At 39.7% G+C, this 17136-nt stretch overlaps 1 protein-coding gene across 1 annotated transcript in view; it reads right to left on the reverse strand.

The window, feature by feature from the left end:
- The window catches only part of PREX2 (phosphatidylinositol-3,4,5-trisphosphate dependent Rac exchange factor 2), a 1787099-nt gene that overhangs the window by 576800 nt on the left and 1193163 nt on the right, over window positions 1-17136 (reverse strand). Inside the window, exon 28 of the mRNA XM_044066265.1 lies at window positions 7632-7726. Coding sequence (XP_043922200.1) covers window positions 7632-7726 — 95 coding nt within the window. The remainder of the gene's footprint in view (window positions 1-7631; window positions 7727-17136) is intronic.

Raw genomic sequence — 17136 nt, forward strand, 5'->3', positions numbered from 1 at the left:
ATATTCTTAGTGCTGTTTACCATTACCTTTTATGCTCCATTACTCAGACACAGTTTTGCACAGGCTGCCTCCTTAACTCCAACTCCAGATTGCCTAACACATTCCCTTTAGTGACATAGCAGGTTGCACACTCACCTGTGATGACACAACATCAGAAGGCTGTGGGTTTCATCAGCACACTGGGGACTGGATCCAGAGTCTCATACTGATCTTGTAGTGCATCACAGACTCAGGAGAGCAGCAATGCTGAGGTGGCACTATCTGAATGAAGTGCGAAGCTGAAATCCTGTCTTTTATTATTTTATTTTATTTATTTGTTAGCTGGGTAAACCCACGAAGCAAAAGTGCTTCTTTTCAAGCATCACCTAAGAGCACTGCTTGGTTAAGTGACTTGTTAGAATCCCAGAGACTGAGGGAATCAAACCCAGAACTGCAGTATGAATCTCTTTTGCAGTTTAGCTAAGCTTCCAGATTTGGTATGCAGATAACTTAATGACACGGTGAAAACTTAGGGGAACTTAAAACCTTAAATAAAAAGTAATCTTATTTGCTGTTTTCTTACAAATGTTACTTTTATACCATTCTCAGATGATTTAAAACCTCAGTACAATAGTGACTCTGTACTACTGTTCTCTAATGCATAAACATGTAAATATGCATTGTATATTATTCTATGTTGCTACTTTACTTTGCTTAAGTTTTACTATATAATATTTATTATTTGCTTAACTGTTACTATTTCTACTATGTATTATGGAACTTTTCTCCCCGGGCCTCCACTGAAAACAGGCTCCTTGAGCCCAGTAGACCTCCCTAGTCATCAAACTGGAAATAAATAAAGAAAATTGAAGCACTTTCAGATGATTCCACAGGTATCAGGCAAAATTTCCACATGTTAGTATAAATGCAGTGGTCGTCACATTTCAGTACAATTCATTATCTGACTTTCTGCTTATTTCTCTTTTTGGCAGAACTTCTATAGTTTGTTACAGTACCATCAAGTGTCTCTCTTGAAAAGGGAGTCAACAGTTCACTGAAATTTGCTTATTCAAAGGCATGAAATAATTTAACTGACAGTCTTTTATTTTGTATTATATCAAATGTTTGGTTAATGTCTACTGCCCTTGCTACCTCATATATTACGGTTTCATAAAGACCATCCCTTTGAAGACCAACAGTGTATGGTGGTTTCTTCAAAACAGCATTATTGAAATTCACAATGTACAAAAAATAAACTTTTCATTGGAGGAGAACTTCTGCTACCCCCCTTATTTAAAACCAACACATAGGTCACTACATATCAGGAAAGAGAATTACAGTGGTATGGGCATTTTGGTATCTCCTGTAAGTAACAGCAAAAAACTGGGATTGAAAGAGCCTGTCACTAAGAAACCACATCCATGTCCTTGCTATCCAGTAAAAGAACACTAACATGTTTATCTGACATACCTTTTTTCTCCGGGAATCCACACTGGCTTTTATGCTTTCTTTCCATGACTTCTAGAGCTCTGCAGTTATGTCATGCAGAAGTGTGTCCATGATTTTTCCTAGCACTGAAGTCAAAGGTGAAGGTCTGCAGTTTCCAGGTTTCCAGCCTTTGTCTTTTCCTCCCTCTTATGAACAGGAAGCACATTTATCATCTTCTGGTGAGCAAGTGGTATTTAACCTTGATCCATGATTTAAAAGTCTGTTGTCATCAGGAAAATGTATTTGCCCTTCAGTTCTCTATGAATTACAGGTAAATCTCACAAGACCCACATTTGTCACCATTTAGTATCTGAAAACCCGTTTTATCATGAAAAATCACCAAGGTCAACTCCCCCAAGGTACTTCTATTGATTAGATTTGATAATTACTGTTTCTCATTCCTCACAAAAACTAAGCATTTCTGTTTTGGAATTGTCCCTTCCTGCCTTTCTCCATTCCAATTATTCAGCATCACTGTCTCTTCCCATTGTTTACACGTGTACGTATAAAAGGATTGTCTCCTACAACAACGAATTTTATATATTTTTGTTAGTCTGGGTCTTTGCTAGTTTGATTTTCTTTAGAGTTTCTTTCCTTTAAAATAGTACTGCTCTCTGCTTTGCTCCTTCACTATTCTTTAACTCTGCCAGTGATACCAATTTTATTCAACCTATTCTGACACCTTATTTTGCAAAACAGTTTTTCTTCTTTTTGATATGTAAATGTATTTCATAGAAATGTTAGCTGCATTTTGATACATTCCAATATCCCCTCTTCCTGCCAACACTTTTGTTTCTGACAGCATTGCCAAAGCATTGCACCAGTTTACAGAACTCTGCCCTGTTAAAATATGTGGCCTTCACTTTTGATTACCCTGAAATTGTTGATAAAAAAAAAAAAAATCACATCAAGCACTCCAAAGGTCATAACAGAGAAATCTAAACTTTAGAAATCCTGTCCATATTTATGGTTCACATTCCAGTTTCATGGCTATCACTAGCTGCAGAATCATCAGGACGTTATAAAGTTCAAAAAGCTGGCATAATCCTTTTACTCTGTAAAAGTATTAATCATACTACATTTTCAGTGTAAAAAATAGGGAAATAAGACATTAGACTTTATGTGCTGAAGCCTCTTTTCTACCCATTGCATGAATTCTAAATCAGGATAGTATAATTTAAACTGACTTGCACTTAACTGTCACTGATAATCATGCATTAAGTTAAAATATCCGGAAGGAGAAACATTTTTTTAACAGCAGATGTATTTATAGCAAATCCATACTATGTTGTAGTCCCAGTGTCCTTTTTCTGTCTCTATCTCTCTTTCTCTCTGTTTAACTGTCCTTTATGACTAGCCACCAATTAAGCTACTACAAAAGAACATGCATATATCACATATTTCCATTTTCATAAGTTAGTTAATGCCCACCCAAAGCTGAAAAAAGTGAGCTACACTACACAACTGTTGAGCTTCCAGGAATTTAATTGAATTGCAGAGGGATGGAAAAGCATGAACTTGGATAAGGTTATATTAAGTCACAAAGTTAAAGTTACATAGGCCAAAGCCTTCCATCATTAAAAACTGCTTTGGTTTTATCCAGTGCTGACACTTGCAGGGTTAGCAGTTAAGTAGCTGACATCTGCAGTGTTGAACGATTACTTGCTGTAAGTCCATAGCAAGCCTTCTGCTTCCAACTCTAGCTTCTCAATGCTATCTTTCATTACCCCTTGATATTTTATCCTTAAACTGTTATTCAAACCCAAAACAGCTCGCTATTTTTATCATTTACACAGTAATACTGCTGCGCTTCATTTGGCAGTAAAGAGGTCTTATCCAGGCCGCATCCAGGTTCCTCTTGAATGGTGTCAACAGAGCACCTCTATGACACTGTTCAAGAGGAACTTGGACGAGTGTAGGGCACTGTAAATTCTTACTGGGGATAGAGCCCACAATCCTCCTGGACATGGGTAGTCATTACTAAATGCAATCTTGGGCATTGACTAGCATTTCTATGGGATTACATTAATAATTATTTCTATGGGATTGCATAAAGATGACTACAAACAAAGAATAAAGTCTTTGTTGGATAGTGAGCCATATGTAAATGTATCAAGAAATGAACTTAACATAGCTTACACCAGAATAAAAGCCTACATAAATGATTTGTTCATAGAAGCAAAAATTGACTTAGACACGTACAATTACATGACCATGGGAGCACCACGAATTCCTTTACTATTTGGTGAACCAAAGGTCCACAAAAACATACAGGACCCCCCTATGAGACCACTGGTATACGCACGTAATAGTGTTGCATACGATTTGCTAAAGTAGTGGATTTCATTCTAAAGAAATATATTAAATATGAGAACCAAATTTGTAAAGATTCATGGTCATTTTTGATGGAAATAAATCAATTAGAATTTAGAGGCGACTTTAATTTTGTGACAATTGACATAAAAGAGTTATATACATCTATCCCGCATCAAGAAAGGATTGAGTGGGTTTCTTGTAAGTTGAAAAAATTGGGAGCCCCTCCTAGCGGAATTTGTTTAATTGAAGAGTTATTAGACATAATCTTAAGTAACAATTATATTACGCTTGACAACACTTTTTATTTTCAAAAAAAAGGAGTCACCATGGGGTCCCCATGTGGGGCAAGCTTTTCAAATTTAGTCATGGCACATTGGGAGGACAAATTTATTTGGAACAATCTCAATATTAAGGAACAACTTTATTTCTACACAAGATTTTTGGATGACATTTTTGTCATCATTAAAAGTGATGAAAGAACGGCCATTGACTTACTAAATTATTTTAACAACACTACAGAATTCTTGAGATTTACATCATGTTACGGAGAGAATAAGATTTCCTGCTTGGACATTGAGCTAAGAAAAGATAGTGCTAATAATAGGTATGCCAGCACTATATTCAGAAAGGAAACATATTCTAACAGTTTTCTACATTTTACTAGCTGCCACTCATATCACCAAAAAAGATCTGTGGTGAAGGGGCAGCTAGTAAGAGCTGCTAGAATGATTAGCCTTGAATCTGACTTCCAGACTGAATGTGAAAAGCTTGAAGAAATGTTTCTCAATAGGGTTTACCCTCATGACTTAATAGAACAACTAATTAATGAAATTAGAAATAAGAGAAATAGGGGGACATATAAACCAATCTTATGGTTCAAACAAAGAACTAATTGCACTGACAATGGAATCACAGAGAGTAGCAATAACATTGGAGGATATAATTTTACAAGCTACAGCTTTGTGACATCATACAGTGTTAGTGCACAAGATTTGAGAGACATTTTATACAAGAATTGGGAGATATTAGAAAATGACCCATTTGTTAGTAAGAAGCTCCCAACCCCCAACCCCACCCCCAGATTATATTCAGGAAGGGAAGAAATGTTAAAAGCATTTTGCAAAATCAACCCTCTAGTATAATTAGAAACCCAGGGATGATCAAGTGTGAAATGTGCAATTTTTGCAAACATATGGAAATCGGACAAATCTTTTTACATTAGAAACAGAAAATATTATACCAAAGGGAAATTCAATTGCCAGTCTAAGATGATTATATATTTGGCAAAATGTCAACAACGCCCTATATTTTACACAGGGAAAACTATCAGGACTTTGAAAGAAAGAGTATATGAACACTTGTATAGTATTAGTCGTAGGAAGTTAGAGAACGCACTTGCAAGGCACATAGTAGAACACCCAGAGCACACATTCAAGTTTGGAGCTATAGATCAGATTAGAGCTGATGGAAGAGGTGGACCTGCCAGCCTTTTACTAGAGAAGTTAGAATTGTTGTGGCAACTATGTACAAACGCCTGCCATTATCCAGGAATCAGTGAAATTAATTCCATTTTATGCATTTTAAGACTAAAGAATTTAAATAGGTGTACTTAACAAAGTATAGCCTGAAGTACGTAAAATAAGGGTAATTTAAATTAATACACAGTAACAAGGTTTTCAAGCATTGAATTAAGATGTAGAATATTTTTTTTTATTTTGATGTACATATTACCTTTTATGTAGATATGTTTATTTATTTTATTTAGTTCATTTGTTTAGTATCGTTGAAACATTTGACAGTTAACAAAACTTTAACAGTAAGCACATTGGTTAGAATGCGCCATGTGACTTAGTAGGAGGGTATTTAAAATGGGTTAGTACAAATGTTCAACTATCTGAAGAAGTCTTTGTAACTTGGAAGACGAAAAGTGCTTAATTTTGTTGGAACATTTTATATCTGGTTGGACTATTTTATTAAACTGGTTGAATTACCTTTACAACGTGGCAATTTGTGGTTCATATATTGAACTGTAATAGGATTTTTGAAGAGAAGGATACTATCTGGACAGTCTTTTCTTGCATTTCTTAGTTAATGCCCACCCAAAGCTGAAAAAAGTGAGCTACACTACACAACTGTTGAGCTTCCAGGAATTTAATTGAATTGTTGAATTACAGAGGGATGGAAAAGCATGAACTTGGATAAGGTTATATTAAGTCACAAAGTTAAAGTTACATAGGCCAAAGCCATCCCCCATTAAAAACTGCTTTGGTTTTATCCAGTGCTGACACTTGCAGGGTTAGCAGTTAAGTAGCTGACATCTGCAGTGTTGAACGATTACTTGCTGTAAGTCCATAGCAAGCCTTCTGCTTCCAACTCTAGCTTCTCAATGCTATCTTTCATTACCCCTTGATATTTTATCCTTAAACTGTTAATAAAACCCAAAACAGCTCAATATATTTATCATTTACACAGTAATACTGCTGTGCTTCATTTGGCAGTAAAGAGGTCTTATCCAGGCCGAATCCAGGTTCCTCTTGAATGGTGTCAACAGAGCACCTCTATGACACTGTTCAAGAGGAACCTGGATCAGTATAGGGCACTGTAAAGTCTTACTGGGGATAGAGCCCACAATCCTCCTGGACATGGGCAGTCATTACTAAATGCAATCTTGGGCACTGACTAGCATTTCTATGGGATTACATTGGGATGAAATGACTAGGCTTAAAATGACCTCTGGGTTAATAGCCTAGTAATCTCCTATGATATGTATCAACTATGACAAGCAGATATATCATGAGGTAGAAGACGAAGTTTGCAAGAACAATACACATATGAAGGAACTGTATCTTCTGTTACATTGCACTTCACACTTAGAAATGCAGTTAAATACAGGTGGGTCCATAGATACTTAGTAGATGTAGTCCAGCAGACCATTTATTAGTCCAGCCAAATTTTTCAGTTGTCTAACAGTTCCATCTGGTTAAATGACTTGCTTGAGTCAAATAGTGGGCAATTGGAGGCTGAGTGAATCAAACCCCGGACTACAAGAAGCAGCTTGTTAATAGCACACAGCCTTAATCTTCTGCCACAATTTTGTTCTTTTAGTCCAGTGCATCATAGTACATGGTTTATAATACACAGGTAGCCTTGTCCATCTCTAAGTTAATACAGCTACTTTCTGTAAAGTACAAACGTTGTGGACATATATATGCATACATGCAAATGTTTACAAAACTCACATAAAAAAACTGCCTTACCTATAGTGGGATAAACACATAAAATCCTTGGTAGGTAGCCTGCAAGCATAGTGTCCAACAGAAATGAGTATTTCAAAACGTAACTCTCAGCAACTCTGCTCTGATTTTCTCTCTCTTAATATCAATGTGTATGTATGAGTGACTGGGCAGGTAGATAATTCTGCAGCAAAACAGGATTTATGCTTATGTGTCTTACACTGATGCCACATCTTCACATTATTCATACACAAATAGTCAAATACAGAAAATACAGCCCTTCATGTATAAGGCAGGTGAGCTGTTATCCTGGCTGGGCACTGCTTTTAACACAGCAAAATCCCTAACTACAGAGTGTTTTCCAAAACCTAGGTCTAAACAGGGAAGACAGGAAAATGTTAGTGTATCATATAGGTCATGTAGCTTTACCAGTCATTTTTGCTGGAGCAACACACTGCCCTTTGGTACTAGACCCACTGGTACTAGCACTATGTGCTTTTTATTTGTTCATCAAATCAAATCAATGCAATGGCTATAGCAACGTCCACTTTTCGACTTGATCCACTGCAATCTATTTGACAATGGAGGAGTCTCAGAAATAAGAACTTCACCTACCTGAATCCATATCGTCACTGTGCACGTATGAACTACAGTGGCTGCTGCAGATGCTGGTAAAAGATGCTATTGAATTTCGATTACTGTTGCTGTCACTGCAAAAAAAAAAAAAAAGTTAGTCTGCATTCTTAAGCAAGTTTATGAATATGCACTTATTTCACAGTCTTGTGAATGTTTTCTTAAATCATTTTCTAACATTTATTACTGTTCTGTTAGTATACATTAGGGTTCACAAATGTAAGGTATACTATGATCTTGTATTAACAAAAGAAATCTGGAAGCAGTTCTGTTCTGCTAATTTTTGTGTAAATGACAAAATGCAGCATAGCAAAACACTGCAGACTTGTGCTTTACCAAGACGTTACCCCACTATAAGGAACTTACACTGGTATGGTCCAGAAGGCACTAAACTCCAATTACTTTATAGTTTGCTTAACATTGTTGAGTAAAATAAACTGTCTAAATGAAAGAGTGATTGTGTCAAGGGTCTCCACTTTCTTCCCTCAACAAAATCCATAATTCCATCACAAGGTTTTTATTTATCCTTTCTTGACCACGTTAATCCCACTAAGTGAATAATCTCTTTTCAGGGGAGACCTAAGGTGGTACTTATACTACTAGAAAAAAATTTGGCCAGGGCACTGGGGAACTCCTCCTAATCATTGTTGTTGTAAATGGGACCCATTTTGCATAAGCACTTACTGTTTCCACTCCAGGTGCAGAGAAATAGGGAGTTAGATGGAGAGAGAAGGAGATAGTTGGGTGGTAAAAAAAATGGATGAGAAAGCCAATATCGAGACCAGAGAATGTGTTCAGGATTCTGAGGAGATGTCTCAAAGAAATGTGTTTGATGAAGATAAGCTGGTAAATGACGGATGTATAATTGCAATCTTCCAGTCAGGAGGTTTGCGGGATGATTTACTTACAAAAATGGTGATGCAGATTGAGCCAGAAAATGAAAGATATGCTTCCTGGGGGATGTTACAGACAAAATACAAAAGGAGAGTGCAGAGACCATCCTCATGAATAGTGGTGAGATGGAAAAGAAAACATATGCCGAGAAAGTAAAAGAAGGCAAAAGTGAAGAAGCTGAAAAGGAAAATGCAGAAGAAAATGAAAAACAGAAGTATATCGTAAGGATTTAAAGTAAACACACAAAGAAATGGACAGGTATGAAGTGTGGGACAATTTAATTGCTCCTTTGGGTGTAAAAGCACACGAGGTAAGCAACTTTATTCTTATTAAAGTCCACAAATTAAACGAAGGAAACAATCCCAGTAAAAACTCCACTAAAAAAAACATGACTAGGAGCTCCAAAGGACCAGGACTTGAATCAGGAAAATACCTTTTATTGTAAAATACATAAAACCAAACGGCAGATCACAGTACAGAACAAAATAGGTTAAGTGCTTTCATCTTGTTGTAATTAAGACATCATCAGAACCATATAAACCAGTGCAGCTGAACACTTTTATAAAACGGGTGGAAAAAACACTCCCTTTTTTATCCAATCATTTAAAACTGCATAGTATTTCACACAAAGCTTACAATATTTAAAGCTGTTATATAAAACAATCAATAGACTTGTTAAAAGCATTGTCTCACTTAAAAAAAAAAAGCAAAATGTCAAGATTTTTTGTGGAGACTGGTACTGTATAAGTTACCAGTAAAAGGAAACATGCCATATAAAAAGAAAAGCATTAGAATATATTTACATTTTCAAGAAGATGAAACTACTGAACATGTTTTAAAATGTAAAAGAGTAAAAAAAGTTATTGGGAAAACTATATAAATAAGATTTTTTTGAAGATGTAAAAGCAGTAGTACTGTTAGCCAACAGGGTGCTGTTGGAAATTGGGCTACTGTTGGCTGAGGGAGAAGGAGAAAAAGATGGGGAAGGCATGGACAGAGGCAGGAGGAGATGAAAAAGACCAGGGGTGTGGAAGTAAGGGTAGGAACTTTGAATGTTGGCAGTATGACTGGTAAAGGGAGAGAGCAAGCTGATGTGATGGAAAGAAGGAAGGTGGACATATTGTGTGTGTAAGAGACCAGATGGAAGGGGAGTAAGGCCAGGTGCATCGGAGGTGGGTTGAAATTATTCTACCATGGTGTGGATGGGAGGAGAAATGGGGTAGGGGTTATCCTGAAGGAACAGTATGCCATGAGTGTTTTTGACGTGAAAAGAGTGTCAGACAGAGTGATGTTTATGAAGCTGGAAATTGATGGTGTTATGATGAATGTTGTTAGCTGGTATACTCCGCAAGTGAGGTGCACAATGGATGGGAAAAAATATTTTGGAGCGAGTTGGATGAAGTGGTGGAGAGTGTACCCAAGGGTGGCAGAGTGGTGATTTTAGTGGATTTCAATGGGCACGCTGGTGAAGTGAATAGAGGGGGTGAGGAGTTAATAGGTAGGTATGGTGCTAAGGAAAGGAATGCAGAAGGTCAGATGATAGTGGATTTTGCAAAAAGCATGGACATCCTGACTCTTTCTGGTTGGAGAGTGAGTGCCTGTGCTTAACGTACCTGATTGGTCTGGTTGCCATTTGAGGCATCTACCAGAAAAAGGCTACAAGCCTGTAGACGTTTGCATCATCTGGGATCATCTGTGGATCACCAAAAAGAATGTGGCCTGCTTCTCTTCTTGGGATTGGTGCTAACATTTTGCTTCTGGTGAGAGAAGAAGCAAAGGAGTTTTGTATCCCAACAGAGTGAAACTGTGCTGACACCAGCATTAGTAGTTGCCAAGCAGTAGCCATTCATGCAACTCCCCTCTTTTCATCATTCTTGACAAGCTAATTCTTTATTTTTCAGTAAGTATTGCTTGATTTCTTTTTAACTTCAAAATATCTGGCTAAATACTTAATCCTTAAATTTTCAAGGTCTGCGTATTATTTTCCCCTCAAGTGTTTGGCAGTGCTCTGTGCAGACTCAGATACCTTGAGTGACATTTTTCCTGCAAAAGGAATATATAAGGAAACAGCTCCAGTACTTAGCAATAATGATCATCCCTCCTTGCATGTGTAAAGGTCAGTTCCCTGTGCTTTCTCCTATTAACCTTGGAGAATTTGGGCATTCTGAGGCAGTGAAGCAACTGCCTCATGTACACAGACAACCCTTTCCTCTTACGTCCCAGCACTCAGACTTGTGAGAGATGCACTTATATATCCAAATTGGAAGCCATGCAATCTCAAGCCAAGACTGGAATAGCTGGCCATGAGGAGAAGATCAACACCTACACCACACCACATGCAACACATAGCCCTCCAGAACACTCACTATCACAGCTCTTACATAAAATGACAAACCACACACCCACCTTTGCGGAGACCCTCAATAGAAATCTACACAAACAGCAGAGACCTCCAAGGCAGAAAAGCACTCAACCACCACAATACAGCACAAACCACAAGAGACACAGCTTACCTACATAGTGTGCCCCTCAACCTAAGCCCCTAAGGCAAAACAGCTGGCCCAATACACTAATCATAGGTGACTTGATAGTGAGGCACATTGATGTCCTACTCACTAGGTTGAATAAGGAGAAGGTAAGAGTCAACTGTCTATCAGGTGCCAGAATCTGACACATAACACACACACTCAGGTCACTCCACAACAAGTACAGGTATGACTCTATCACTGTCCATGTGGGTATGAATGACCTGAGATGCACATCCCTGGACTACACGAAAAGAGACATGGAGGAGCTCTCAGATTATGTGGCCCAGGCAGGTATGACCCTAGCCCTGAGCAGCATCCTACCATCGCCCAGAATGATACCGCAATACAAGCAGAAAATGATTGACTTCAACAATTGGCATGACATGATTGACAGACCTCGATGCTTTGCAGAGATGGCTTGCATCTGTCACTCCGGGTTTCCAGATGGTCTTGCCACCCCTATAGTGCCTTTTTTAGGCAATGTTCCAAAAACCAAATTACCACCGTAACAGCTATAAATAAATGCAATCTGAGGGTCATGCTGCTCAATGCTAGAAGTCTAAATCTGAAGATGCACTTGCTTGAAGCACTCCTCAAAATGGAGAACATCAACATTTGTGCAGAAGCGGAGGCCTGGTTTAAAGCAGCAGAAAGCACCCCTGCACTACCAGTTTAGAACTCATTCCACACCTTTCAGCCCCAGAACATGGACCAAAGCTCCAAAGACGGTGGCGTCTCCATATTCATAACGGATATGCACACCTCCAGACCAGTAGCCCAGCATAATGTATCTGAGATACTTCAGGTACAAGTAACATTGGGTAAGACGGCAATTCAGGTCATAGCCTGTTATAGGTCCCCAACCATGTCCCAAGACTCTTACTCTACATTCCTAAGCACCCTGGAAACTATTAGGGTCCACCCCAACACTCTCATACTAGATGACTTCAACTACCCTCCATCAACAGGGAAAACTACTCATGCACCAATACACTGGCCCAAAGCTTCCTGGAATTCATCAATTCCAATGCCCTGGACAAGCTCATTCTTACCCCCATTAGAGGAAGCAACATCCTTGACCTGGTTATTACAAACATGGGCAACCATTGCTCTACACCAAAAGTCAATTCCTCCCTGGCTAGATCAGACCACAAACTAATCACCATAGAAATCCACATCTTACTCACACCCCCTGCAAAGGTAACCACCATGAAAAACTTCTCCAAAGCTGACTTTGGGCTCCTAAAAACAGAGGTGGCTAACTTCACGGCACCCATGTCAATGGAAAATAGATGCATGAGTGCCGAATCATACAACAATGCACTGTATGAACACGTACATAAATGCATGGAACTAGCCATACCCAACAGAACCAAGACACTCTCCTCCAAAAAATGGAAGCCAATCTGGTGGTGCCCTGCCATTAATCAACTCTAGAACAGAAGGAAAAAACTGTTGCAGAAAAAAAGTGAAGTCCCAGGACTGGAAAAACTCCATTATTAGCCTCAACAAAAAGTTGAGATCCGTCATCAAAACCTCTAATTGCAGCAGACACTAAAAACAACCACAAAGCCTTCTATAGTTATATCAAGAATCTCCACGGCAATACCCAGGTTTGCTCTGAGTTACCGCACAATGGTACCTCTTATACTGAGCCAATAGATATTTCCAGCATACTGGCTGACAGATTCAGTGCCAACTTTACCCCTCTTTCCCATCCATAAAGGACCAGTCACAATACCTTGAGGAATGCCAGGCATCCAGCATTATTGCAGCAGAGGTTAAAACTGCATAGTCCAAGGCCAAGAATAGAGCTTCCATGGGACCCAACAATATCTCTGGATGTGTTCTACATGAACTACAAAATGAACTGGCACCACATCTGTGTGTCCTGTTCAATCACAGCCTCACATCAGGCTTTGTCCCTACTGAATGGTTACACTCATTCCTCTCCATAGAGGGGGAGTGACTACAGACCCTGGAAATTATCTCTAGATCCCACACAATTTGGTTTTGTGAAAGGTAGATCATGCCTGCTCAGCCTGGTTGACTTCGAGTCAGTCACCAGAGCTGTGGATGAGGGCAATGCAGTTCATACAGCCTACCTCGATCTGGCCAAGGCCTTTAATACCATTCCCCACTCAGGAATTATTGATAAACTCACCAAACAAGGCATCAATGCCTATATCACTAGGTGGGTTGCAAACTGGCTCACAAATAGAGCTCACAGTGTGAAAGTAGTGGACTCCAAGTCAGACTGCTGGCCAGTCACGAGTGGAGTCCCACAGTGATCGGTCCTGGGTCCTCTCCTGTTTGGCATCTACTTCTCAGAAGTCTAGGCCAACATGTAGGGACTCTGGCTGACCAAGTTTGCAGACGACTGCAAGCTGGGAGCTATTATTAACTCCCCAAATGATGTAGACATCCTACAGAAAGGCCTCACTGAGGCCAATGACTGGTGTCGAAACCATAGCCTTAAGCTTAATGCCAAAAAATGTATCATCCCCTTTGGGAAAAACTCAGTTCCCACTAATCACCACATCAATGGGAGCCCACTGAACACTGAAGGCATTATAAGAGATCTGGGGACATAGGTTGACAGAAATCTCTCCTTTGACCACCACATTGCCACTGTGGTCAGAAAGTCCTTCTATGTGGCACATCTCATTACCTAGGGTTTGCATCCAGGAAGAAACAGGTCATCATCTCTCTCTACTCTTCCCTCATTAGTCCAATCATCGAGTATAAATCCCTATTTAGCATGTACCTCACTAGACATATGCAACAGCTGGAAAGGCCACAAAAGTACCTCACAAAGAGGTTCCTAGGCCTTAATCACATGTCCTACATGGACAGACTCAAAAAACTGCAGCTATTCTCTGTCTCAAATCATCTACTAAGAGGAGATCTCTGCTTGACTTACAAAGCCATGTCTGACTCAGCTCTGTTAGAAATGCTACATCTAAAGAAATCCCAATCCCTCCATACCACACGCTCCAGAGACCTCACCCACATTATCACAATCAACAGGACATGCTGGAGGAACAGGTTCATAATCCAGAGACTGCCCATGCTCTGGAATAGACTTCCCATACACGTCAAGCAGAGCACCTCACTGGCCCTCTTCAAGAGCAATCCTGATGAGTGGATGGGAAATAGAAAGTTCACCCAAGGGATCACTGCAGTGGCTCTACTTGATAGAGGCAATGGGAACCAACGTTGGGCAGCATGATGCCAGGGCACATCTATGGGCTAGACTTGTAAAGACTCCAGGGCCATTAGCCTAGTACACACCTATGCATCTATGAACCTATGAACATGGCTGTGGTGAATACATATTTTAAGAAGAGGGAGGGGCATAGGGTGATGTACAAGACTGGAGGAAGATGCACACCAGTGGATTGTATCCTATTCAGGAGGGTCAGTCTGAAGGAGACTGGAGACTGCAAAGTGGTGACAGGGGAAAATGTAGTTAGGCAGCATAGCATGGAGGTCTGTAGGGTGATATTGGCGATCAAGAAGAAGAGGAGGAGAGTGAGGGCAGTACCAAGGATCAAATGGTGGAAGTTGAAAAAAGATAACTGTACAGTGGAGTTCAGGGAACAGTTAAGACAGGTACTGGGTAGCAGTGAAGAGTTACCCTTTAGCATCTGGGCAGCCACAGTAGAGGTGGTAAGGTATTTGATGTGGCATCTGGACAAAGGAAGGAGGACAAGGAAACTTGGTGGTGGAGTGAGGAAGTATAGGAGAGTACACAAAGAAAGAGTTTGGTGAGGAAGAAATGGGCTTGCCAGAGAGATGAAGAAAGTAGATGAGACTTATGATGAAGAGAGAGGTGGCGAAGGCTAAGGATAAGGCATATGGTGAGTTGTATAAAAGGTTGGACACTAAGGATGGAGAAAAGGACCTGTACCAATTGGCTAGACAGAGGGACCAAGCTGGGAAAGATGTGCAGCAGGTAAAGGTGATAAAGGATAATGAGGGAAACATACTCACAAACAAGGAGAGTGTGTTGAGCAGATGGAAAGAGTACTTTGAGGGGCTGATGAATGAAGAGAATGAGAGGGAGAGAAGGTTGGATGATGTGGGGATAGTGAATCATGAAGTGCAATGGATTAGCAAGGAGGAAGTAAGGACAGCTATGAAGATGATGAAGAATTGAAAGGCTGTTGGTCCAGATGACATACCTGTGGAAACATGGAGGTGTTTAGGAGAGATGGCAGTGGGGTTTTTAACCAGATTGTTTAACAAAATCTTGGAAGGTAAGAGGATACCTGATGAGTTGAGAAGAAGTGTATTGGTACCGCTTTTAAAGAATAAGAGCTGCAATAACTACAGAGGGATAAAACTGGTCTGCCATGGCATGAAGGTATAGGAAAGAGCAGTGATAGCTAGCTTAAGAAGGGAGGTGATGATTAGTGAGCAGTAGTACAGTTTCATGCCAGGAAATAGCACTACAGATGTAATGTTTGCTCTGAGGGTGTTAATGGAGAAGTATAGAGAAGGCAGAAGGAGTTACATTGTGTCTTTGTGGACTTAGAGAAAGTACATGACAGGGTGCCTAAAGAGGAGTTGTGGTATTGTATGAGGAAGCTGGGAGTGGCAAAGAAGTATGTCAGAGTGATACAGGATATGCACAAGGGCAGTGTGACAGTGGTGAGGTCTGTGGTAGGACTGACAGATGCATTATATCAAGGATCAGCTCTGAGCTCTTTCTTATTTGCAATGGTGATGGACAGGTTGACAGACGAGATCAGACAGGAGTCCCCATGGACTATGATGTTTGCAGATGACATTGTGATCTGTAGTGAGAGTAGGGAACAGGTGGAGGAGACCCTGGAAAGGTGGACATATGCTCTAGAGAGAAGAGGAATGAAGGTCAGCAGGACTAAGACAGAATATATGTGTGTGAATAAGAGAGAGGACAGAGGAATGGTGATGATGCAGGGAGTAGAGGTGACGAAGGTGGTTGAGTTTAAATACTTGGGATCAACAGTTCAGAGTAATGGTGAGTGTGAAAGAGAGGTGAAGAAGAGAGTGCAGGCAGGGTGTAGTGGGTGGAGAAGAGTTTCAAGAGTGATTTGTGACAGACAGGTACCAGTAAGATTGAAAGGGAAGGTCTACAAAATAATTGTGAGACCAGCTATGTTATATGGGTTGGAGACAGTGGCACTGACAAAAAGACAGGAGTCAGAGCTGGAGGTGGCAGAATTAAAGATGTTAAGATTTGCATTGAGTGTGACAAGGATGGAAAGGATTAGAAATGAGTATATTAGAGGTTCAGCTCATGTTGGATGGGTTGGAGACAAAGCCAAAGAGGCAAGATTGCATTGGTTTGGACATGTACTGAGGAGGGATGCTGGTTGTCTTGAAAGAAGGATGCTAAGTATGGAACTGCCAGGTAAGAGAAAAAAAGGAAGGCCTAAGATAAGTTTTATGGATGTGGTGAGAGAGGACATGCAGGTGGCTGGTGTGACAGAACAAGATGCAGAGGACAGGAACAAATGGAAACATGATCTGCTGTGGTGACCCCTAATGGGAGCAGCTGAAAGAAAAAGAAGATTAAGAAAAATGAGATGGTGGTTACGGAAAAAGGAGTGGGGGTCTAATAGGGATGAAATTTTAATATGATTGTAATGAAAATTATGAATATGTATAAATATATGTGTATATCTATATATTGTACATTTTAAAATATATGCAAATATGTAAATATGTTATGAACAAGAGCTCTGTTGTATATAAATAAAGGGCCCCTACTCTTTTACGTAGGTACTAAGGGATGTTTTTCATCCTCCTGAACTACTACCAGCTCAAGCAGATGGAACCTCAGTTTAATGTCTCTCCTCTCATACTTTACTCAACATTTCTTGTCATGCTGAACTGTCTGCAAATATCATTTATAAGCACTAAGAAGGTAAGTTTAACATTAGTCACTTATTTAGGAAGAAATTACAAGCAGTACAATTAATATAATGAAAGGCTTGAATGTATTCAGCAGTAAGTTACACAATGAATAAAGTGGATGAATAAACTGAATTAAAAAGTGTACTTCATGGTCTGAA

This window comes from Protopterus annectens, chromosome 3.part1, assembly GCF_019279795.1.
Source record: "Protopterus annectens isolate FY-2018-M chromosome 3.part1, PAN1.0, whole genome shotgun sequence".
NCBI lineage: Eukaryota > Metazoa > Chordata > Ceratodontiformes > Protopteridae > Protopterus > Protopterus annectens.